The sequence below is a fragment of the Phoxinus phoxinus genome (assembly GCF_949152265.1).
Source record: "Phoxinus phoxinus genome assembly, chromosome: 10".
Classification (NCBI taxonomy): Eukaryota; Metazoa; Chordata; class Actinopteri; order Cypriniformes; family Leuciscidae; genus Phoxinus; species Phoxinus phoxinus.
This window is the reverse complement of record NC_136885.1, coordinates 14,622,242-14,645,868: the sequence shown is the minus strand read 5'-3', so window position 1 is coordinate 14,645,868 and position 23,627 is coordinate 14,622,242. Positions and strand designations below refer to the sequence as shown.

The following is a 23,627-nucleotide window of genomic DNA, read 5'->3' as shown; positions in this document are numbered from 1 at the left end:
CTTCACCACTTGCATGACACCTTGTCACTTCAATGTCATTTCTATCCATACTGTTTTGTTTTCTCTGTCCATTTGAGGCAGGGGAAACAAAAGCAGTGCTGGCAGTAGTAACAGGCTAATATTGGCTACAGAGGGCAGCTGACCGGCTGCCTCCTGTATATTTAGCTCAGGGCCAATACATGGGAGAGGTGTAACAGACATTGGCTGGCATTCACTTCTCCTAAAGGCGTGGATCTAGTGTGTGTGTGTGTGTGAGAGAGAGAGTGGCAGGGAGAGAGAGGAGTAGTGCGGGACTGCCTCAGATCACTCCTCGGTGCTATTGGAGGTAGACGGCAGCCGGCAGAATGATTCTGTTCTCGCTTGGACTATATTTTCAACTCCTCTGCTATGTGTCGTCATTCTCTTACGTGGAGAACATATTCCCTCTCCCAACAGGTAAGACACCACTCTTGTTTGCACATGTTTGGTAGGTGCTGATATTAGGGGTTTTCTCTTACAGAGGGAAGTTTGTTTGCACAATATGCAAATCCGACTATTTGCAGCAACATAAGCTTGTTTGACTAACTTGGTATTTTCATGAATCATGCAAATTAAATAAATGCAGTTGCAGAATATTCATAACTTGACTTGGGTTGCACAGGTCGTTATTAGATGTTGCCCTGATTTTGCAATAAATTTCCCCAATGAAATATCTCTGGTTATTATCTCTAATGGCAAAATGGCAGTGTTTCAGTTTTAGTCGGCCAATACTGCAGTGAAAAGTTTAATTAGGCAAGTGCTTGTTTTTTTGCAAAGTTAACACATTTTTTTGTGATACATGTGTATTTATGGTCACTTTTTTTTCTCCTGCACAGCAATAACAAATATATATATATACATATATAACACATAAAAAATGTGGGAAAGTATTTCGACACTGAAGTCACACTTAATGTATGAATATCATTGCATTATATACAACATATGAAAGCAAGTACCATTTATTTTAAATAAAGACAGATTATACATAACCACAAATATTCAAAAGGTTGATAAAACAATACAGTGTTCAATATGACAAGAAAAAGTAATTTTCAGATGTTAGTGGATCTTTTTTATAGTAAATGCAATGAACTGCATTTATTTAGTACACATCTTTTTCGTCAGCACCTGACCAATTAATACTAGCACTTACCTTTTCTATTCTATACTATTCTATTTGTTATACAAATAAAATAACCTTGCTATGTGTACTGTGTTAGACTAACTGAGACTTGTTTCAGCACTTACTGTTTCCCTCTTGTTGGTCTGATTGTTTCCATTGTTCTCCTCATTTGTAAGTCGCTTTGGATAAAAGCGTCTGCTAAACGATTCAATGTAAATGTAACTGTGTGAACTTGAGGTGAACTGACTTCATAGAATCTTTAAAAAACACCTTGACACCAGTTTAAGTCATCATAAATGCCTTATTTCTTAGAAAAGCTCTAGTGTCATGTGTTTGCAGATAAATCTTTAAATATCCAGTAGTTTCAGGAATGAATGTTACACTCTTATCCACATGATAACTATCATAGCTGTCATGTGTTCCAGTCTCTCTTTTCCAAAACAGTGGCGTGAGACACTGTGCCGCTGGCCCACGTGTCTGTTGACATGTTCCTCATGAACCTCATTTCCCCACATCTAGATCTCCAGTTGCTGGAAACCAGAAAGAAATTCAACCCCTGCTGTTTACTGAGTCCACCTCCGCCCCCTTTCTTCCCTCCACCCCCCTCACTGTGGCGGCAGGGGTCTCTGGTGAGTCCTGACACATGACCGCTGATCCAGCACCTGGATTTTATGTAGGTTCCCGGTCAAGGGTTACATCAACTGTTCAGGGTGTGAATAAATACATTACGTTTGTCCCCATGACCACAACAGCACTTTGATAAATAAATGCAAATAAAAGTCAAAAGAGGTGTGTGATTACCACTGAAGCTGCAAGGACTGTAACTATTTATTTCACATTTTCTCATTTCCATCATATTTCTCAGATGTTATGTTACGTGACTTGTCTTGTCTTATAGACTGAGACTGGTGTTACACCAAATAAGGGGAACTCAGATGAGAAGCACAATCCCACAACCCAGACATGTTCCCCAGGGCCTCCAGGACCAGCAGGACCTCCTGGCCCTCAGGTATGTGCTTCAAATGTGATATAATGTTGAGGACAGAACCATAGGCTTAAAGGGGTGGTATAATGCCCTTTTCACAAGATGTAAAATAAGTCTTTAATGTCCCCAGAGTGTGTATGTGAAGGTTTAGCTCAAAATACCCCACAGATATTTTTATATGGCATGTTAAAATGTCACTTTTTGAGGGTGAGCAAAAACCTACCGTTTTGTGTCTGTTCCTTTAAATGCAAATGAGCTGCTGCTCCCGGAACAGTGGGCAGAGCTTCAAGAGCTCGTGTCCTTTTTCCTCACACAGACATGCAGTGAACATTTTAAAAACTTTTAGCCTTTTATGTTAAAACCGGAGTCAGATGATGATGGAAAGACTCAAGAAGAAGTGACTGTAGAAGCAACTGGACATTTCTGAATGGTTAGTTGATGAATTTATGTAGCTTATGTGTAGTTATCTTCTAGTCATTGATTAGCATATCCTGTCTGGCTAATCTATAAATCGTGTTCCGGGGGCGGGGTTTATGTAAATTCTAGGGTTGGTGATGTCACTAACCCGGGAGGCATTGTCATCATGTAGTCGTTACCAGCCGTTTGTTGTAGTCCTTAAAAATGAATTTCTACAAAGACGTGAAACTCACCGAGTGGTCAGGGGTGTTCACTGATATGCTCACACAAAAATCGCTGCAAAAGATGCTTTCCAACAGGTTTTATCATAGTTTTCCAGCTCTCAACGGAAGAATGGGTTTGATGCGTTTGAAAAAAAATAGGTCCACAGTTTTACAACGAATGGTAAAACAACTGTTGGAAAGCATCTTTTGCAGCTATTTTTGTGTGAGCATATCAGTGAACACCCCTGACCACTCAGTGAGTTTCACGTCTTTGTAAATGAAAGTTTAATGCGTTTTAGGAAGGATTATCCCTGTGCACCTATGCAGCCATTGTGGAGGTGGGGGGGAAAGCGAAAGAAAACGAAAATTCTCGGGACAGCAGTATCTGTCCAAATTTTAAACTTAACTGTTCTATTTCATCAGAAACGATCTGAAAACGGCTTTAAGTGTAAAATACAGAACTTGTCCTGTAAGCTTTTGCAGTCATGAAAACAGTCCACAGGAGAAAACCAAAGCAAAGATAATACTGGACGATGAGTAAAACTAAACTGAGGGCTTATAAAACACAAGGTAAAACAAACTGAACAAGAAACGGGTGCACAATGCAATCAGTAACCATGACAACAAATATTGAATGAGAACTCAGGCAAACAGGAACAGGGAAAACAAACTTAGGGGCTATTTACACACTGTTTTCAACAGAAAAACTTTTTATGCATTTTGGCCGTTCATTTACACATCAATGGCACTTTGGGGGCCTCAAAATGCAGACTTTTTAAAAGGGATTTCAAAACGATACCGTTATCATCTCTGTGTAAAGTACAAAAACGCGAATCTGTGGAAACAGTGACGGCATGCACGTGTATTACGTGTTTAGTCTATAGGCACATGCATTTGGTGCGAGTGTCCTGTAAAAGAATGTGTATGTGCGCAAGTGCGGTCTTTATTTACAAAATTGACAAAGTGACTGCCAACTTACTGGCCTGGCAGTATAATACAGCTTTTTTAGACCTGTTTTAACAGGGATTGTTGTAACAATGTCGTAATTTGTACCAAGAAAAAACGTTTCCGTTTTTAGTACATTGCTGTCATGTAAACTTACCATAAAACACACTGAAACTAAATAAAACCCTTACAGATACTCAGTTGTATCAGTGTGACATTTGTTTCTTCATTAATTTTAATTAAAAAAATTTAAGATAGATAAATAGATAAATTGTATTCGAGTCAATGTCATTTTTATTTATTTCTGAATAAATTAATAGATCTGAATATTTTTTTTAGCATCATGTCATTGACACATAAGCTATGTTTACCAGTACAGACTCTGTCAAACTCAAATGTTAAGTATTTATTCATAAGTATTAACAGCAGTCATGTGGAAATTAGTTGAGGGTTGCGTAGTTGGTGTAGGTGCTTCAAGGAAGCTGAGTATTGGGTTTTCACAATGGTCAGTTCCAGCTCTGTAATTAGCCTTCATAACCCTCTCAGCAAGTGAGACCCGTGTGAGTTCCCCAGACGTCTTTCTGTAGTGACACGGATGTGACCAGTTTGGCCCCCCCACGACACAGCAGGCCATTAACGCTCCACATTTAGAGCAGATGGAAATAGACCTTTTTCCATTGCCAGTCTCTGCTCCATCGTGCCATTCTTAGAAACAACCCCAAGAGAGACACACAGACACTCGAAGCCCCAAGGGAGAGTTCACCCCTTCCCTGCAAGTTCACTCTGAAAACGGTTTGATCCCTGCCATAGGTTTTCAAATATGTGGTGAATATTATTGTGATTGTCGTGACTTTGATATTACCTGAAATTGCAAGAGGTTTTCTATAAGTTTTTGCAATGTCTGTGTTATGATCAGGGTCCTGCTGGACTGCCAGGACCAAAGGGACCAAAGGGAGATAAGGTACGCATCATATTTATGCAAATATACATATCTAAGTGATCCAGTGAGGTTAGGAAACAAATAAGATTGTGTAAAGATATCACTTTATTTTTCAGCAAATACATATGTATTTATTATAGTAATTATAATAACTGGCTAATAACTAGGTTCTGACCCTGAACCTACCCCAAAACCTAACCTAATTACTGTTATATTACTTCTATTACATGATGTTACTTATATTACACATACTGTCATTTCTTCTTCTAATTTTTCTCAGTTTGTAAAAACGAACAAAAATCACACATCTAGGATTACAGAATGAACATACATGACAAAGAGTTTAAAAATTGGTTAACTTTGCACAGACAATGTTTGTAAGCATATTCTCTCACAGTATTTTTATTTTAAGACCTATAATATTTAAGTTTTTTTGGCTGTTTTTTTTATACCATTAACATGTATGCCTTTCCCCATAGACTTCTATTGTAAGTACATTACCATGAACACAATTTTTGCTTGTTTTTCAAAATGAGGTATAGGTTAGAATAATTGGTAACACTTTATATTACAATGTCCTTGTTACACGTTACATGTAGTTCTTATAGTAATTAATATAAATTGAGAATTACACGCAACTGACCTAAACCACATTCTAATTCTAACCCCTAAAGTAAGTACATGTAGTTCATTATTATTTCTCAATACTTAAATGTATAATTACACTGTAACACGGACATATTAAAATAAAGTGTAACTGAATCATTTCCACAGTAATACCTGTGTAATACCACAGATGCTGTTAGTGCAACCTTGTGGATTCCTTTAATTCACATGACAACCCCTGCCGTGTGTTTAAAAGGATAGTTCATTCTTATGTACCTCATTCTCATGTTACTCCAAACATGTATTACCTTCTTCTGTGGAACACTTAAGAAGATATTTTGAAAAATGTCTCAATGTCTCAGTGTTGTTTTGGACCCCAATGACTTGCATTGTATGGGCAAAAACAGATTCTTTAACCTAATAATTCGCCCAAAAATGAAAATTCTGTCATTAATTACTCACCCTCATGTCATTCCGAACCCGTAAGACTTTCGTTCATCTTCGGAACACAAATAAAGATATTTTGGAGGAAATCTGAGAGCTTTCTGTCCCTCCATAGACAGCTACGCAACTACCACTTTTACGCTTTAAAAAGTTTAGAAAGAGATCGTAAAACTAATCCATGTGAATCGAGCGGTTTAGTCCAAATTTCCTGAAGGGACTCGATCGCTTTATATGATGAACAGATTGAATTTTCATCAACAGAAATGTCAACTCGCACATCAGTCGTGGTAAATGGAAGCTTGAGCATGTTCGCTTGTAGCGAGAGAACCAATGAGGTTCACTCTCGTGTTATGGTTCCTCACGAACCAATGAGGTTCATTCTCGTGTTACGCAGCACGTTTGAGCTTCCTCACGGACCAATGAGGTTCATTCTCGTGTTACGCAGCACATTTGAGCTTCTGCAGGAACCAATGAGGTTCATTCTCGTGTTACGCAGCATGTTTGAGCTTTTAAGAGGTTTGTTCTTGTCAAGCAGGTTAAGTTGAGCTTCTGTTTATGTTCGCTGATCATTGTTTATAAAAGACTACATTAAATCTGTTCATCATATAAAGCAATTGAGTCTCTTTATAAAATTTGGACTAAATCACTCAATTCAAATGGATTAGTTTTAAGACCTCTTAATGAACTTTTTGAAGCGTCAAAGTTGTAGTTGCGTACACTGTCAACGGAGGGACAGAAAGGTCTCCGATTTCAAAAAGATCTTTGTGTTCCGAAGATGAACGAAAGTCTCACAGGTTTGGAACGACATGAGGGTAAGTAATTATTGACAGAATCTTCATTTTTGAACTATCCCTTTTAAATATCAACGTTTGTGTTCCACAGAAGATATAAAAGTTTACAGTTGCTGAATAAATAATGACAGAATTTTTATTTTTGGATGAACAATTCCTTTAAGTCAATGACACCATCAGAACAGGACTGTATATATTGTGTAAAACACTGATGGACTGACTCTGTTCTTATTTCCTCCTCCCTTCCTCTGTGTTGCCAGGGTGAAATTGGAAGACCTGGACAAAAGGTGAGACTTAATGTCCTCTACTTTCCAATAAGTGGATTTGCTTTAAAGAACAAGGAATGAGAGATGCACACACACATACACTTTAGCAACTGCAGCTGGATGGAACTCAAAGCAAGCGCAACCTTGACACCGATACGCGGGTCACATGTTTCCACATGATCTTCTGTATGTGTAAGCAGCGGAGTGCTTAAACATCAGGGGACGCTTATGGTCACCCTCATTAGGTTCAATCCACAATGGAACATCCCCATGGCTCCTGTCCCACAATGTGATTTGTGGCTTGTGTGGTTTCCTGGAAGGCATTTGGGAGCAGAGTCAGTAATACCTACTGCGGGTAAACCGAGAAGCCACTAAACCACTGCGCAGGGTTCTGGGTGTGCTGGTGCATTGTTTTACTCCAGGCAGGCACTGAGAGTAGAGTGCCACTGCTGTAGGAAGCTTTGCAGCATTGCATAGTAATTTCGCTTAGTGCTGGGGCAGCCCAATAAATCATTCGCTCTCCCACAATCCCCGGCTCCTGCCCTTAGCACATAATTTAATTAAAGCCAGGAGACTGATGGGGTTTAGTTTACTCTCTCTCTCTCTCTCTCTCTCTCTCTCTCTCTCTCCTGATGGCTGTTTTGTCCCTCAGAGCACTCGGAAGACACGTTGTCCTCACCTTGTCCTTATTGCTCTGTGTTTGAGGAGCCAATCATCTTTAGGTGTTACATAGATTGATTAGATTATTGAAATGGAACATAGTTCATAACTACCTAGATAATACTCAATAGAATCGTAAATTTCCCATTACATTTGTGTTCTTTACATTTGGACACATGCCTGCCTCAATTACATTTCTGATCTAATGTACAGTATCAGTAGTATCAGTGTTAAAACTTAAACTGAAATGAAAATATACAAATAAAAGCAAAATATTAATAAATACTATAACGGTATATAAATAATACTTATTTATTTAATACTTATTTATACGTATATTTAACACTGTACTGTGTGGTGTATTAACTTTTTCCTGCCAGCTTTGCCAGCCACCGCCAGCATTTTTGATCACTTTAGATTCATAGCTTGTATGTGTTACAGGGGCGCACTGGCCCTTCTGGTCTCCGAGGGCGACAGGGACCAAGCGGATGGCAAGGACCAACTGGGCCTAAAGTGAGTAATTCATTCCATCGTCATGTGAACACAATCCCTGCTGATTCTCTTTACAGAAGGCGGGAGCTAACTTGAAGTAGATTCACATTTGTCAGGATGAAAAAGCAAATATTCTGTATCTCAAAATATTTTAGAATCTAAAACATTTCTTCACCTAAATACTGTATACCGGCAATATATATATATATATATATATATATATTATTATTATTATTTTTTTTTTCATAAAACTGTTTTATGTTTAACATAGCCTACTTTAAATTAACATTCAAAGATTTGGGGTCAGAATGAAACATTCTTTTATGAAAAAAAAAAAAAAAAAAGTATCTTATGCTCACCAAGGCACAAATATATTTTAAAATGCATTTTATTCCTGTGACGGTAAAGCTGAATTTTTAGCAGATAGCATCACATTATCCTTCAGAAATCATTCTAAAATGCTGATTTGCTGCTCAACATTTCTTATTATTATCAATGTTAAAAACAGTTGCGCTACATAATATTTTTGTTAATTCTTTTGACGAATAGAAATTTTAATTGCATTAAGATCATTTTAATGCATCCTTACTGAATAAACGTATTCATCCCCAAAAGTTTGAACAGTTGTGTATACTTTATCTTCAAATCAGGTATGAAATTTGAAAGCAAAAAGTTGTGTTTCTCAAGCATGAATTGTAATTGACCTCTACTGTGCAACTGTCACAGGTTTCCCTGTGTGTTTTGTGTTTCCAGACTGTTATTTTGTATTGTTTCATGGTTCCTGTTTCCAGCTTTGTGGTCCTTTTGTAGTTCTTTTGGTTCGCCTTGTTTCTCTATCATAATTTGCACCTGTGTCTTATCTAGTTCGCCTGTCTGTGTTTTTAAACCCCAGTGTTTCCTGTGTTGTATTTTCCTGTGTGATTCCTGGTTTCTGTTTCTTGTGCTTGGATTATTGTTTAACTAAATGTGTTTAGATCCTACTGTTCGAGTTTTGCCAGTGTGACCGAACCCTTGTGACACATTTGCAGTGAATGCTTTAGTGTACAGTGACTCCTATGTGTTTTTAACAGGGGGAGAAAGGTGACTCTGGGCTGATGGGCATGCCAGGGGCAAAAGGACTAATTGGACCCAAGGTCTGGACCCAGCGTCCTGAATTAGTATTGCTATAGTCATAATGCCTTGTCATATGGACACAGAATTATGTGTTAATGTTAATTTCTTTCATGCAGGGCTTCCCTGGACATAAGGGAGAAAAAGTGAGTTACCTCTCTGAACCCACTATAATTCATCATTCAATTCATTCTTTCACTTTATTCCCTGTTGTTCATCAATGACACTTTTTATCTTGTAAATGATTTAATGTCACTGGGGTTTTGATGTTGTCCTGCTAGGGGTCACATGGTTTCAGAGGTGAAATCGGCTTAAAGGGTGACAAGGTAAGTTACCAGAGTACTTGTGTTGCAATACAAGTTTGAATCGGTCTAAACCATAGTTCATTTTTGTACAAAGACTGCATCTTTCTCTGTTTCAGGGATCAATTGGTCTTCCTGGAATGCTTGGGCAAAAGGTGCTGAAAATATTACTACGTTTTTAGCCTTTCATAATATTACAGGATTATGCTAGAGGAGGTTATACTGGTTAACTGTATATGCTGTATTACATAATATATTTAATAAGTTATGGTACAGTTAGTGCTATTTATGATAATGCAGTGGTCTATTTTTATTGGTAACAATAAGGTCCCATTAGTTGTCCCGTAATGCATTTACTAACATTAACAACACTGAGCAATTAAATTGTTTCAGTATTTATTTATCTTTGTTAACGTTAATGAAAAGAAATACAACTTATTACTTTGAATAAGTATTATTACTTATTACTTTAGTAAATGTTGAAATTAACATTAACTAAAATTATTACATGCAAAAAGTACTTAGTTAAATAAACAAATGGAACCTTATTGTAAAGTGTTTGCTTTTATTTTATTTGTTAGAATAAATGTTTTTTATTAGATATTTTTTAAATGTATTATTAATTACTCACCCTCATGTCGTTCCAAACCTGTAAATAATATAAGATATCTGTAAGGTATTTTAATGAGATCTGATTTCTGTTCCTCCAATGACAGCCTATGCAATTAACACTTTGATGCCTCAAAAAGTTCATTAAGTGATAATAAAACTAATCCATGTGAATCGAGCAGTTTAATCCAAATTTTCTGAAGAGACTCGATCAGAAGCTCAAACGTGCCGCGTAACACGAGAGTGAACCTCATTGGTTCTCGCACGTCAAGCGAACATGCTTGAGCTTCTTTTTTATCATAACTGATGTGTTGATGAATGTTTATATGTGAATAAAATATAAAGCAATCGTGTCTCTTCAGAAACTTTGGACTAAACTGCTCTAATTTTATGGATTAGTTTTACAATCTCTTTATGAACTTTTTTAAGAGTCAAAGTGGTAGTTGTGTAGCTGTCAATGGAGGGAAAGAAATCGCTCAAATTAATGACAGGATTTTAATTTTTGGGTGAACTATCCCTTTAATATAGTATTATATTTAATTTTAAAATTATTTTTTAGGGTGAAATGGGCCCAAAAGGAGAACCTGGAAGCTCAGGGAACAGGGGACCCACCGGCCGCCCAGGAAAAAGGGGAAAGCAGGTGATTCATCCTTAAACACATAATGGCAACATGATAACAAAGCAAAACCCTTAGAAATAAATGACCATTATCATTGATTTCTGATGCAGGGCTCAAAAGGTGACGGTGGTGCAATTGGACCCATGGGACCTGCAGGCCCTCAGGGGGTCTCTGGTCACCCTGGCCCTCCTGGTTTGCCCGCCTCAGGTATTATATTTACATACAAGTATCAGATCTCAAATCTCTTTTGGTCTCTGAGGAAGGAAACTTCCCTAGGGAAATGCCATGAAAATTTTAGAACAATTACTGTATCGGTCAAAAGTGTGGGGTTGGTAAGGTTTTGTTGTTGTAATAATGCAATGTTTTTGAAGGCTGCATTTTATTTGATCAAAAACACATATATAAATGTAATTTGTTCCTATGATGGCAAAGTTGAATTTTGAAAACAGTTCTGTTTAATGGTGTCGAAACCGTGATACTTTTTTTTTTCTTTTTTTTTTTTGTATTCTTTGATGAATAGAAAGTTCAGAACCACAGCATTTATTTTATTTATTTTTACTAAAAGTCTTTACTGTCACTTTTGATCAATTAAATATATCCTTGCTGAGTAAAAGTATTAATTTAAAAAAAGATGTTTACTATATGCTACATCTTCTGAGTTGTTAGTTTGCGGATCACATGATGATATTGCAGCATTAGCTATTGCCATGTGCAGACGGTGAAGCACATGATCTTAAATCACCTCAGGAAATCCCACCACTGGTTTATTTAGCTTCAGAGGCAACCTGATCTCTGACTGAAACAGAAGCCCCAAAGGTGACTGAAGCCATGACATCATGTCCTTAACTGATGGCCGGAGCAGCCAAGCTTCGCGCAGAATCACAAACATTATGTCATCACTTTATTCACAGCACAGCTGCTGTCTTGTTTTGGTTTCTGTGCATATTAACTCAATTGCTTACTCTTCATGATAGATGAGGGCCAGGTTTAGTAGCTCTTAAAATCACTCACTTACTTTTGCATCACATGGAGGGACATTTATGTTGTTTACCTCTCCTCCAGGACTGTACATGGTAGGACAGAAAGGAGAGAAGGGACAATCTGGCAACCCAGGCCGCTGCGGATGCAATAGCCCGTCGAGTGTCAACCCCTCCTTTGACCAGCACTTGCACCGGGGCATCTATCCCAGAGTGCCAGCGGTAAGCCACCAGTGCAGGCACGGTTTACTGAATATTTCCAGATATGTGCGGCTCACTCCATTGTTTTTTGCATGATATTCAATTTTAGGACCATAATTCTTTTCCCCAGTCCAACGTTCAGACATCTGATGATATTTAATGTCTGTTGCAGATATTTGTGGTGAATAACGAACAGGAGCTGAACCGCCTTCAGACCAACAACGCTTTGGCGTTCCGTAAAGATCAGAGGTCGCTTTACTTCAAAGACACTGATGGCTGGATGCCAATTCAGGTGCCAGTCAATAAACAAAAGTAATAAATGGGTAGTTGGCCTATTGACACTGAGAAAAGAGATGATCCTGTAATGTATATTATGTTTTTTGACCTTGGATGCACATAAACCTATTGTAGGAGACCTTCTAAACAAAATTAGGTACCTTTAAAATAGCATAATAGGGGCACTTTAATAGTTTTACACACTTGGTGATTTTAGTCTCCAAGGTCTGTAAAAGACTCTTTCATTCCAGTTAACGCCGTTCCAGTCGATGGAGCGGGATCCCGACCAGGACGGTTTCTGTGGAGACAGCATTGTGCAAGTTGAGAACAGAGAGGAGTGTGATGACGGGAATAAGGTGGTCACAGATGGCTGTGTCAGTAAGTATCTGGTCGAGTTCAAACTGACAGCTTATTCTCAACAACATGCTGCAATGCTTTTTAATATGAGAGTGAGTTCTAAAATGGGAATGCAAGAATAATCGGGTCCTGTATAGCGAGCCGAGAATAACACCTTCATTCAGGAGTCACCCAAACAAGTGCTCTTCTAATTCATTACACGGCGCTCTGGAATACTACATTCTGATTGGTCGATCACTGCATTCTGCGGTCAAATATTTTAGTGCAATGACCTCTAAACTGCACAACTGGCTGGTGTCCCAGGCATTCGATTTCATACACAGCTGAGCTATCACTCTTATCGCTCTGTGGTCTCTGGGTTCTCATTTAATAAAAGAATCTAACTCAAATCAATATTTGATTTTCATTTATTCTGTTTATTTTGTGTGCCGTGTAAAAATATGGATAATGTGCAGTTGGTATGTGTGCGTACATGTATCTCTCACTGTGAAAAATTATCGTAATTTGTCTTTAACGCAGTTAAAAGACAAATTACATGAAAACTTAACTTAGTTCCCATACACTAAATGGTGAAAAACTGTAATAGATCTTATGGAATTTTTGTAGACATGTAAAACATGTAGTTTTACAGTAAAATACCGTTAAATATATATTTTTTGTAAGTAAAAAGAACAAATAATCTTATAATTTACTGTGAAAAAAAATATATAAATTGACATTTCTAGAAATGTTTTTCATTGAAATCATTCTTCTTAGTTTTTTTGTCATCAGTTATGGGATTTCTGTTACATTTATATGTTGTTAAATACATTTTTATTGCATTATTTTTTGTCATTTGTGTTACCATGATGGTGTTTCGTATTTGTGTGAATGACACTGTGCATCTTCTATATACTAGTATTTCCCTCAGCTTGTGGAAAAGCTACTTGTGATGAACACACATCGTGTGGTTGAATATATACCACCTTGGTTATTATGGTAGTTGTCAGTATATTTTAAAGGTAACAAACAGATTTTAGTCGTTTGGTCTACATTATTTAAGTTAAAGAAATGTTTGTTTGTATTACTGTAAATTGAAGGTCAGGCTGTTTTTTTTTCTGTTTTCTTCAGATAGTTTTTTTTACAGTATCTGTTTCTCATTCTTTCTTTCCCAGAGTGCAAGTTTGCATATTGTGGGGATGGATATCGCTATGAAGAGGCAGAGGAGTGTGACGGAAAGGATTTCGGCTTTCACACATGCAGATCCTTTTTGCCTGGGTAAGACATTTCCTCATCAATATAAAAAGTTAAAAAAAGCTAAAATCCCATTGAACATGTAAGAGTATGGACGAACAAAAAAATCTATAATTATAATTGATTTTATTGGTCCCATCGAAGGTCAGCAGCAAAGACATTGATTAATATAAAAGTATATTTGTGTTTCTTTAACATATTTAATTATTACAGGTTTGCGGTTTTATTCATTTTGAGGAATACTGAATCTGTCTTTGTGCAAGTGAGATGAGTCAATGGATGTTCACATTTAGTCTAGAACTAGAGGAGAGGTGTCAGTCAAGAAATGGGAAAACAGTAACTTTCGTTACTTATTTGAAAAAGTAACTCTTTTACAACAAATTTGTAAAAAAGTTTTTTACAACAAATTAGTTACTTTACTAGTTACTTGGAAAAATAAATCTAATTACATTACTCGCATTACTTGTAACGAAAAAGTACGGTAAGGTAACTTTTTTTTTGACTGAATATTATACTCGATCACAAAGTTATATTAAAGTAATATTTTAAAAGAATTTTGTTTAGATAAAAAACCCATACAAAAATAAAGGAACACCCCATGGTCCTTGAAAAAGTAGACTATAATATTTGACAAAATGTCCAAAACAATATTAATGTCCATCTTTCTGTCCACAGGTCTTATGGACATCTCAAATGCACAGCTGACTGTTTCATTGACTCGACAAACTGCAAGTATTTCACATGAGGACACAAGAAAGCAGTGTCTCAATTCAGCTGGCGAGATCCGTATAAACAACGACACTGAACACCGTAGATTCAGCAGATAAACTGAGAGTAGGAATCATTGAGGGGAATTATCACAAACACATTAGCTGAACTCTTTCTTGACATGATGCTCTGAGGCCACGTAGCTCACTCGGGAAAGGAAAGCCTGGCAAAGCCACGGTTCTGCTCGCGCTCTTAAGAACTCTAACAGGACTTCAGACACCAACATCCGTTCATTCAGCCTCTGCTGCCTGCTCGAGCCCTGACTCGACGTTTGGCCAGTGTGGTTGGCAAGAGGAATCAAGCGAGTTGGGTGTCCTTGGAGATGGGTAAAAGACTCCTCAATACCTCAAAGTACTGTAGTACTGTTTCAGAGGAAAGCCATTTTCTCCCTGGTCCACCCCACCTTCCCTTACACAGGGTGATCTGTATGTGGAATGCAATGTGACATTGTTACTATAGTATTTTGCATGAGGCTGAGATTGCAGTAGACGTGTCAGCAGAGATCATTACCGAGGCATGTAACTGAGAAAAAGCTCATATCTTTAAATGTAATATTATGTAGGCTTAGACCAAACTGGTGCTTGGCCCTGGAAGAATCCTAATAATTGAACTATCTTAACACTGATGTACATTAGGATCGGTACAGCTTTGCATACTGGGTCCAAAATTAACCTGTAGCCATACAGCTCAACAGCGGGTATATTAGAAAAAAATTAGGAAATTTAAGGTTCCAGGCAAAAAAAAAAAAATGTTGGCTCCCAAAAATTATATTTAGCTAAAAGCCAAATTACTTTTTAATTGACAAATGTCAGAATGGCTATAAAGATGGCGGTTCAGAAGTGCTTCAGTCCATTGCATGCATCCGACTTTGGCTTTCAAAGGCCACTGTGGGAACTTTACTGTAAGGTCTCATTTGTTAACATTAGTTAACATGAACAAATTTTGAGCAGTATACTTTGACAGAATTTGTTCTCGAATCGGACATCACAGATCACGCTGTTCGAGAAACACTGTCTCGCATCCTTACGAAATGATATCTGACAAAATCACACATTGAATCGTATCAACTAGACTTTAAATTATTGTTGAAAAAAAGGTACGTTTTTGTTGCATTTGAGACCATTTTACCCACCCTAAACACTAGTGAAACACTACCTCTCATTTACCATTTATACACTCGTTTTAGTGGTTTCTTGTAATTTCAACCATTGTTGCATTGACCCAAATGGCCAGTAAATCCATTTACTTACTAACCAAAATCACATTTTACTCCCGTGTGGCGCATGGAAGGTGTTATTTTTGGACCCTGGCCATAGAAGTGTTTTCACTGACAATTTAATCAAAAAAAAAAAAAAGGCTGCATAAATGTACTTCAGCAGTAACCACAACATACTACAATGCTACTGATTGACGATACTTTATTACAGATGTTTAAGGTTAGAATACCCTCCTTTCCAGGCTCTCAGTATGTCTTGCTGGGTTACACGTTGTCTAACATTTCCGTCATATCTCAGGAAACCACTTAAAGATATCCAGAACCTTTCCACCTCCATGTGTGGAGTAAGGTGCACATATTCCACAGTTTAGCCTAGTTCCACGCTGTTGTCTTGCGCTTCAAGAGCTTGCAGTCTTGAAGTAAAGCAAATACGGTTTATTTATTAGGGTTATGAGTCTGATCTTAAATTAGGGTGGGAAATCCAACCCAATCTCATGAGAAAAAGTAACTTTTTAATGATGTGGCGATTTATTTTGTATTAATTCGTACAAAAACACACCCTTTTAAGAAAAGTAAGCATGTGAAGCTTCACCCGTAACCTCACATTCAAACCATACCGTCAATGGAGCTCCTACGAAAATGTACGAATGGTACATACAAATTCATAGGAATTAGCTACCAATTTGCCAAAATGTAAAATAGTTATGAATTGCCATGAGATTGTGTTGGGGAAACCATACAGTATGTGAAGGCTCTACAGCTGTTATTGAACATTTTGTACTGTCTGCTACAGCATTTCGCTGCTATTCAGGCTAAAGACTGTTGGATTAAGGCTGGACTGTTTATGTCGTCCCAAAGGCTTTAAATTGACTCATACCCAGTGCCAAAGTCCAGTCTGAATATACCTCAGCATATACGGTGTGCTTTAGCCTTTGTGATTACAGGACCTGAGGTGTAGCATACAGCACTTACTTACTGTTATATTCAGTGAAACTTTGCTTAAGTACCTTTGAGTTACATGACTGTTTTTGATCAACTGTAAGCCAGTTTTCCATAAGCTATATGATGCATTTGCTACAGGAACCTCTTTGCTTACATTTATGGGGTGATATTCCTGACTTATCTGTAGATTTCATGTAAAATATTATGGATATAATATGGAAATAAGTGTCTTGAATGTGTTATTCTGGTGCAACTGCATGTTCATCGTATACTCTTGTTAAAAAGAGCAAGATTGCCACATTTCGATACATTGATGGCCTATAACAGGGAGGCGTTTTTTGGAGTTAAAGTGCATTAAGCTTGTAACTGACTGTTATCCTCAAACTGTATTTGTACAAACTGAGAAAAGATGTTATCATATATTGCACAACAAACATACAAAAGAGACTGAATGTTTTGTCCTAGTGTAATTTGAAAGATGTTCTCAATATTAAAACATGTTTGATACTGTCCTGTAACGATGTTAAAATAAAGCTTTGAAAGCTAACTTGTCACTGACTTTTATATTGGACCTATTCATTTTCTTCACTTAAATATGAGTTTTGAGAGGAAAAAATAATAGTGCTCATTGTCAATACATATGTGAACGTGGAATCAAAATTGACCCTATTACGTTCTTAATATATAGTTTGATATATTACGTTCGATATATTACGTTTGATATTTTCAGCCGATTTTAGAAAACATATTGGGTGAATTAAGGTTAATTGCGACACTTTTCCCAGTCACCTCAATGGTAAAAAGTGTCCTGAATAACCTGAATTCTGGTATGCACTACACAACTTTTAAAACCCTGAATTTTTTAATAATAGGCATCATACACATACAAAATACACTAAACAAGTTGGTCTGAACACAACCCGCACAGGAAATTGCATCTCGTTGTTAGGAGTCATGTGACAAATGAGTTAAAAATGAGTTCTAAAATCAGCTCAAAATATCAAATGTTTGACATTCTCTGACTGGATGGATTCATATTCTAAAGCAAAAACATAGTTTAAAAAAATGATGTGCCTATCATGCAATACATGATTTCCCAATCTGACCACATGGGAAAACGTAACTGTTACGAGGTGGCGATTTTGTATGAATTATTCAAAAACGTACCCCTAAACTTACCCGTCACTGGGGCGTAAGTGGATCATATGAAAATGTACAAATGAGATGGTACAAATTAGCTAACAATTCGCCAAAACTTAAAATAGTTAAGCATTGCCATAAGATTGTGTTGGACTTTCTGTGAAATTTGGCAACTTACGGCAATTTGCTCCGACTTTTTCTGACTTAGCGTTGACTCGTCAAGACTGTAAACTGGGACAAGTCTTTTAATGTATTCCACCCTTTAGATTTTAGACACAATATTGCCAGTTACAATTACAGTTGCTATTTTTGCACTGCCAAAGGAAATAGTTTCAAACGAAGCTGACTGATTGATTCATAAAGATGAACCTGCACAAACAGTCTTGCTCTCTTTTTTTGTTTGTTTGTTCATTTTTTGGTTGATGTCATATGAAGGTTGATGTCTGTAAAACTTTTATGTTGCCATGCCTTCAGAGAATGTCGAACTGCTCTCATTGCTGTAAATTTGATGAGTTGTAGCTGACTAAGCTTTGTGCTAGATCACAGCCAGACGCAGTTAGATCAGCATTTCTGTGCTGAGTCTCTGGTTCTGCTGCTCACAGACTGTGTATGTGGGCGTTTGGCCCGACAGTGATTGACAGTGTATTGATCACGGAGAAGACGGAAGGTGACAGAGAAAGATAAAAGGGATGCTGTCGACAGTTTTCAGGAAAGAAACTCTTTGTGCTGCCGAGAGAACAGACCATGGAGCCTGCAAAAGTCTTGTGCTGTGGATTTGGACTGGAATTTTTTAATTATGTGTGTGTGTGTTTGTTTTTAAAGGTTGGCAGGAACCTCGAGCTTGGCACTGAGATTTTTGAAGATGGTTGTCGTTCAGTAACCACATTATAGAGCCATATATTTACCCACTAATGTCATTACAGTAATTTGCCTGCAGATGAGCTAGGCAATATCTTACATATGCATTGCATAACAGAATCTGATTTTGAACTTTGTTGGGAACATGCCAGTATGAGACTATGAAGAGGAGGCCGCATGGAACAGGGTGTGAGGTGAGACCCTGTTGCATTTGTGGGGGCTCAAATGGGGTCTTATTTAGCTATAGCTGCCCAGGACTTTCCATTGCAGCTGAGTGGAAACTTTCTGATAATCCCATAGTCTGGACTGGAGTTTAAAATGTCTTGTTGAAATCCTAAACTGTGTCTAAAATCGCCCCCTATACACTTATATAGTGCACTATTTGAAGGTACAGCCATTGTAGTGATCCGAAACCAGAGGTGTTTCTAGCCCCAAAAAAAAAAGTGTCCTCATATTTTAAATCTTTTGTTTTGTTAATTGTTTATCCACATTATTTTTAATGTAACTTGAATGTGCGAGGCTTCCCGCGACGCGTCATTCGCTTCCACTTATTTTACCCGTACAAAATCTCTGTTATGCTGCTTGATATTCCAAACTGGTACTTATTATATTATTTTAACTCATTATCATAATCATAAACACTGGTTAGTAGCACAAATAGTTTTACAGTGGTAATCACTGCATTTTGTTATTCAAGTTATTTACCTGTAGGCGGCTAATTAATCGGAAGTCTCGCACATTAAAACAATTCCTTATTTCTGTTTCAAAATAAGATGTATAAGGATATAAATTATTTTTTTCCAGCAGAAGAGTCGTTCATAAGCTGCATGCGCAATAAAGCACTGCTTCATCACTGACAAACGGCAGAATACATTTCTGAGTTTTGTCTCCTAAAATGGTTTGTAAGTAAATATTCTCTTCTTTTTGTTTTCTCTCTTATCCTGTTTCTATTTCGATGTAATAGAGTTCAAAGGTACAGCATACACATCCAAAACAATAAAACTGGGTGCTGGGCAGACAAGTAAACAATGAGTCCGCACACCAGAAAATGCTCCTTAGCTAATTTAATGATTGCTCACCGCGTTTAACGTTTCGGGCCCAAGCCCTTCATCAGACAGAGTCATCAGTCTATTTCGATGTAAGAAATTGAGACGATTCAGTGCATGACTGAACTGTCTGTATGAATCAAACTGAATCTCAAACAATTTGAGACAGGCCAAAATTATTCTTTTTTGAGTGTGTTCTCGCTCTCGTTGCTGCAGTCTGGATCAGTTACAGAGGTTTGACAGAACATGCTAGAATGCCTGCCAAGAGAGCATTACAATAGTCCAGTCTGGATAGAACAAGAGCTTGGACAAGGAGTTGTGTAGGAAGAGCCTGATCTTCGTAATTTTGTATAAGGCAAATCTGCAGGATTGGGGAGTTAAAGTGGTCTGAAGCTGTGGTTGATTATCATTTAAACTTCACAAAGTTGTCTGGAAGGAGATATGGTTGACAACCGTAGCTGAATGGAGAAGTTGTGATGAAGTGTTGGGTTGGCCGAGACCACAAACAGTTTTGTCTCTGCAAGGTTGAGTTACAGGCGCATGGTGGTTCTTCATCCAGGCAGAAATGTACCGTATGTCTGTCAGGCAGGCTGAGATGCGAGCAGCTACCATTGGCTCATCTGTCTGGAATAAGATGAAGTGCTCATTCCAGCCACTTCATTTTGAAGTGCTTTCAACTTCCTCAAGTGGACAAGGGAAGTTTATTTGGACAGATATACGACCCCTCGATTTTGACAGAGGAAGCAAGTCTACTCAATATGTACACTTCAGACAAATCCATAGACCACAATTCACCATGATTATGACGTCATAGCAGATCACACTTAAAGGAGTAGTTCACCCAAAAATGATCCCATGATTTATTCACCCTCAAGCAATCATAGGTGTACGGTGCTCCGCACACGCACATCACGCACTGCGCGTAGGGATTGGGGGGGCACCAAAAATCTGGGTCGTGAAAAATCATCACAATAGGTTACTAGTATAAATAACAAATAAAATATGTCTAAAGCATGTTAATATACAAAAGCAATACAAAAGTAATATAGGCCTAGACCAAATTAGTCGAGAAAAAGGTGAATCTCCTGTGCCAGTCTCTCTCTGGTAATTTTGAAACTTGGGCTGTTAAAGATGCAGTTAGTTTGTTTGAGAAGGAAAGGAAGGCCAATCGTTGGGGTCCTCATCGTCATATTTGAATGACAAATAAAGCTAATTTTCCCCATAGGTAGGCAATTACGTTACAGATGTGTGCATAGCAGGCTATTAGTGCAGAACGTTCCCTATTGTAATTTATTCGCTTCAATACAATGTCTATCTGCCTCTTGGTAAGGTGAACTTTAGAAAAACCTTGCAACTGAACGTGATGTGATTTTGCCAAATTGTGCTTAGGGCACTCAAATGGCTAGCGCCGGCCCTGCTTTCAGACGAATATTGGAGTTATATTAATCAATGTCCTGGCTCTTGCAAGCTTTATAATGGCAGTGGATTGGATTGAACCAAGACGGAGAGAAGTTGCGAGGGAAGGGTATACAAAATTGGACTTAAACACAGCACTGGGCTGCGTCCAAAATCGTATACTAACCTGAGTGGGTACTCAGTTTGAATAAGTAATTACTTCTCGACCGCTAAAAAAAGTTATTTCCATATAGTATGAATGTGTGTAGCGTCACGTGTGACGTGCCAGCGTCAGTTGCGTCGTTACACTGCTATTCATAAATCCTCTCCTGTTGCCTCATGGGATAGTAAAGTGTCCATCGTAGCAATGCACACTTTTCGCCAGAAGTAGGAGGTCATGTACTTTTTGCCTACTCTTTTATGAGTAATAAAAGTACTGTAATATCAAATGTCACATAGCCTACTGTTTTTCGCCTTCAATATAGTAGCATGCGATTTCGGATGCAGCCCTGGGCTGAATACGAAATTGCCCACTAAACCTTTAATCAATACACCGTACATTAGTCCACTAATACAGTTTACTTGAAGTAGTGAATGAAAGAGCGAATGAGCGAATTTGGACAGCCGCTGAACGTACATCGGCACTCGCTTTTGCGGTGCAAAATGGTGTTGAATAAGTGCACCTATTTGAGGGTAAAGGGGATGTTTCGGATTCAGCCCTGGTTTATGCAGATTGTCTTCTTTACTTGTTTTTGGATCCAGAGATGCTGTACAATTTCAGAAGATGTATAACAGTGCCCCCTATTGCATAATAGTAGAAACATATTGCCAGAAAAGAATATCATCAATGGAAGCAAAGTGCTGTGTCGAATGACAGAAAATCTTGTCAATTGTGGGGAACTTTGAACGTATGTTTTAATAACGTTATGGAGTCCATAATATTGAGAGAAACTTACCAGAACATTTCTTAAATTTCGGAGAATGTTCCCTGTTAGCTGGGTAGACTCATGCACTGTGAGCATTACGCCGAATTAATTCATGCATTTCGTAAGAAGATGGTGTCCACAGCACTAGAGGTCTACTTTTATACCCTTCCCTCGCTAACTTCCCTCTGTCTCATTCACTCGGATGTATGTCATTGCTTACGTTGCATGAGTGCCCACTACTGGCAGAACCCTTGCAACGTGTTTAAATGGAACGCACTAAGCTCTTGGTAGCTACAGTACAAGTATTAAGTAGTTAAATGTCAAATAAACTCCAATATCATAGTTGTGTGGGGTAGGGATAAATTAAGTGTGAACTGCTGGGATGTGACAATCATGGGGAATTGTAGTCTATGAACCTGCCTGAAGTGTACATGTTGAGTAGACTCGCTCCCTTTGTCAAAATCAAGGAGTCGAAGGTCCGTCCAAATAAACTTCCCTCGTCCACTTGAGGAAGTTGAAAGCACTTTAAAATGGCGGCTGGGATTCCCCTGAGGGAAGTGCTTAAGGAAGTTCACGAGGGTTTGTCTAAAAGTAGAGTTAAACGCAGCGCTGCACACTTAGTGTTCGAATTTGCTCACTCACTTTTATTCACTCATTCAGTGTACTAGATTTGTGGAGTAATATAGGGAAATACTGAATGAGGGTATAGGGGAGATTTTGGATACAGCCCAGTAATCAGACTGTGATTAAATAGGAAAAAAGGCAGCTGCCATATTATGATGATGGATTATACTAATGCAGGTTTAGTGGTATCATGTTTCGGGTGCTGGTGTAGGACGGAGGAAGAGGGCCTCATAGGCAGGAAACAGAGAGGACCCAGCTGTCACCCAAGGCCCCAGTGAAAATCCCTGACCTACAGGAGGGAATGGCAAGCATGCAAGGTGCAAGAGAATAGCACGGAATGAACAACAAACATGAAATAGAAATAAATGCACAGATATTATCCAGGAACAAAGGAACAACAAGAACTCTTAAATCTTAGATTAGATGAGTTTTCATCAATATAAAAATCGAATTCTAAAATAGTAAACTAAATTGTATGTACAGATGAGGGCTATAAACGTTATAGGGCGCAGTGATGACAAAAACACAATAGGATTTTCCCACTGGCTTTTGAATTATTGCAGAAAATAAGCTCTGTGACCAACACAAGTTTATGATTTTTATATATTTTTTGCTGTCAAGCCACTGGCCCAAGAAGTGCAAGTATGCTTTTTCCCTGGCCACAATAATGCAGCTAGTGCTGCAGAACATCACAGAGGAGAGGTACATTCTTGCTGATAGTGCCAAAATTGCCCAACCAGTCGTGGTTTCTGGAGCTGGTGGATCTGTCGAAAACTCCTCGTGGCCGATCCCTTTGAGGAGGGACCTCCTGTCTCAGGCAAAGGGCACCATTTGGCACCCCAGACCAGAGCGATGCGACCTGCATGTATGGTGGGTCAGTCCAGAGTGAGCCCGCTGGTTGATTCGCAATGATTGCTAAACACGATAGCGGAGACAAGAGCCCCTTCAACGAGATGCCTTTACACCTTTAAGTGGAAGGTGTTCGCAAACTGGTGTGCGGGCAGAGATGAGGACCCTCTTAACTGTGACGTGACCGTAATGCTGGCTTACTGGAGCGGCTGGATGCTGGCAGCTCGCCCTGAAGGTTTATATGTCCGCTATTGCTGCTTCTCATAACACTTTAGATGGTCGCTCA

The 23,627-nt window shown here is 38.3% G+C and overlaps 1 protein-coding gene across 1 annotated transcript; it reads left to right on the top strand.

The window, feature by feature from the left end:
- The first annotated feature begins 179 nt into the window (after positions 1 to 179).
- colq (collagen-like tail subunit (single strand of homotrimer) of asymmetric acetylcholinesterase) lies at positions 180 to 17,066 on the top strand. The gene is made up of 17 exons (XM_079626679.1): positions 180 to 435; positions 1,664 to 1,773; positions 2,043 to 2,153; positions 4,611 to 4,655; positions 6,736 to 6,762; positions 7,843 to 7,914; positions 8,964 to 9,026; positions 9,123 to 9,149; positions 9,285 to 9,329; positions 9,425 to 9,460; positions 10,474 to 10,554; positions 10,644 to 10,740; positions 11,596 to 11,732; positions 11,884 to 12,003; positions 12,239 to 12,365; positions 13,499 to 13,601; positions 14,253 to 17,066. Exons 1-17 carry the CDS (start codon positions 345 to 347, stop codon positions 14,320 to 14,322), a joined length of 1,362 nt encoding a protein of 453 aa, XP_079482805.1. The 5' UTR covers positions 180 to 344; the 3' UTR covers positions 14,323 to 17,066.
- The last annotated feature ends 6,561 nt before the right edge of the window (positions 17,067 to 23,627 follow it).

Excerpts from the sequence above, each read along its gene's own strand:
- colq (XM_079626679.1), top strand. The coding sequence starts at position 345 with ATGATTCTGTTCTCGCTTGGACTATATTTTCAACTCCTCTGCTATGTG. Across the intron at positions 9,150-9,284 it reads CTGGACATAAGGGAGAAAAA|GGGTCACATGGTTTCAGAGG; the intron begins GTGAGTTACCTC and ends TTGTCCTGCTAG. Across the intron at positions 12,366-13,498 it reads GGTCACAGATGGCTGTGTCA|AGTGCAAGTTTGCATATTGT; the intron begins GTAAGTATCTGG and ends TTTCTTTCCCAG.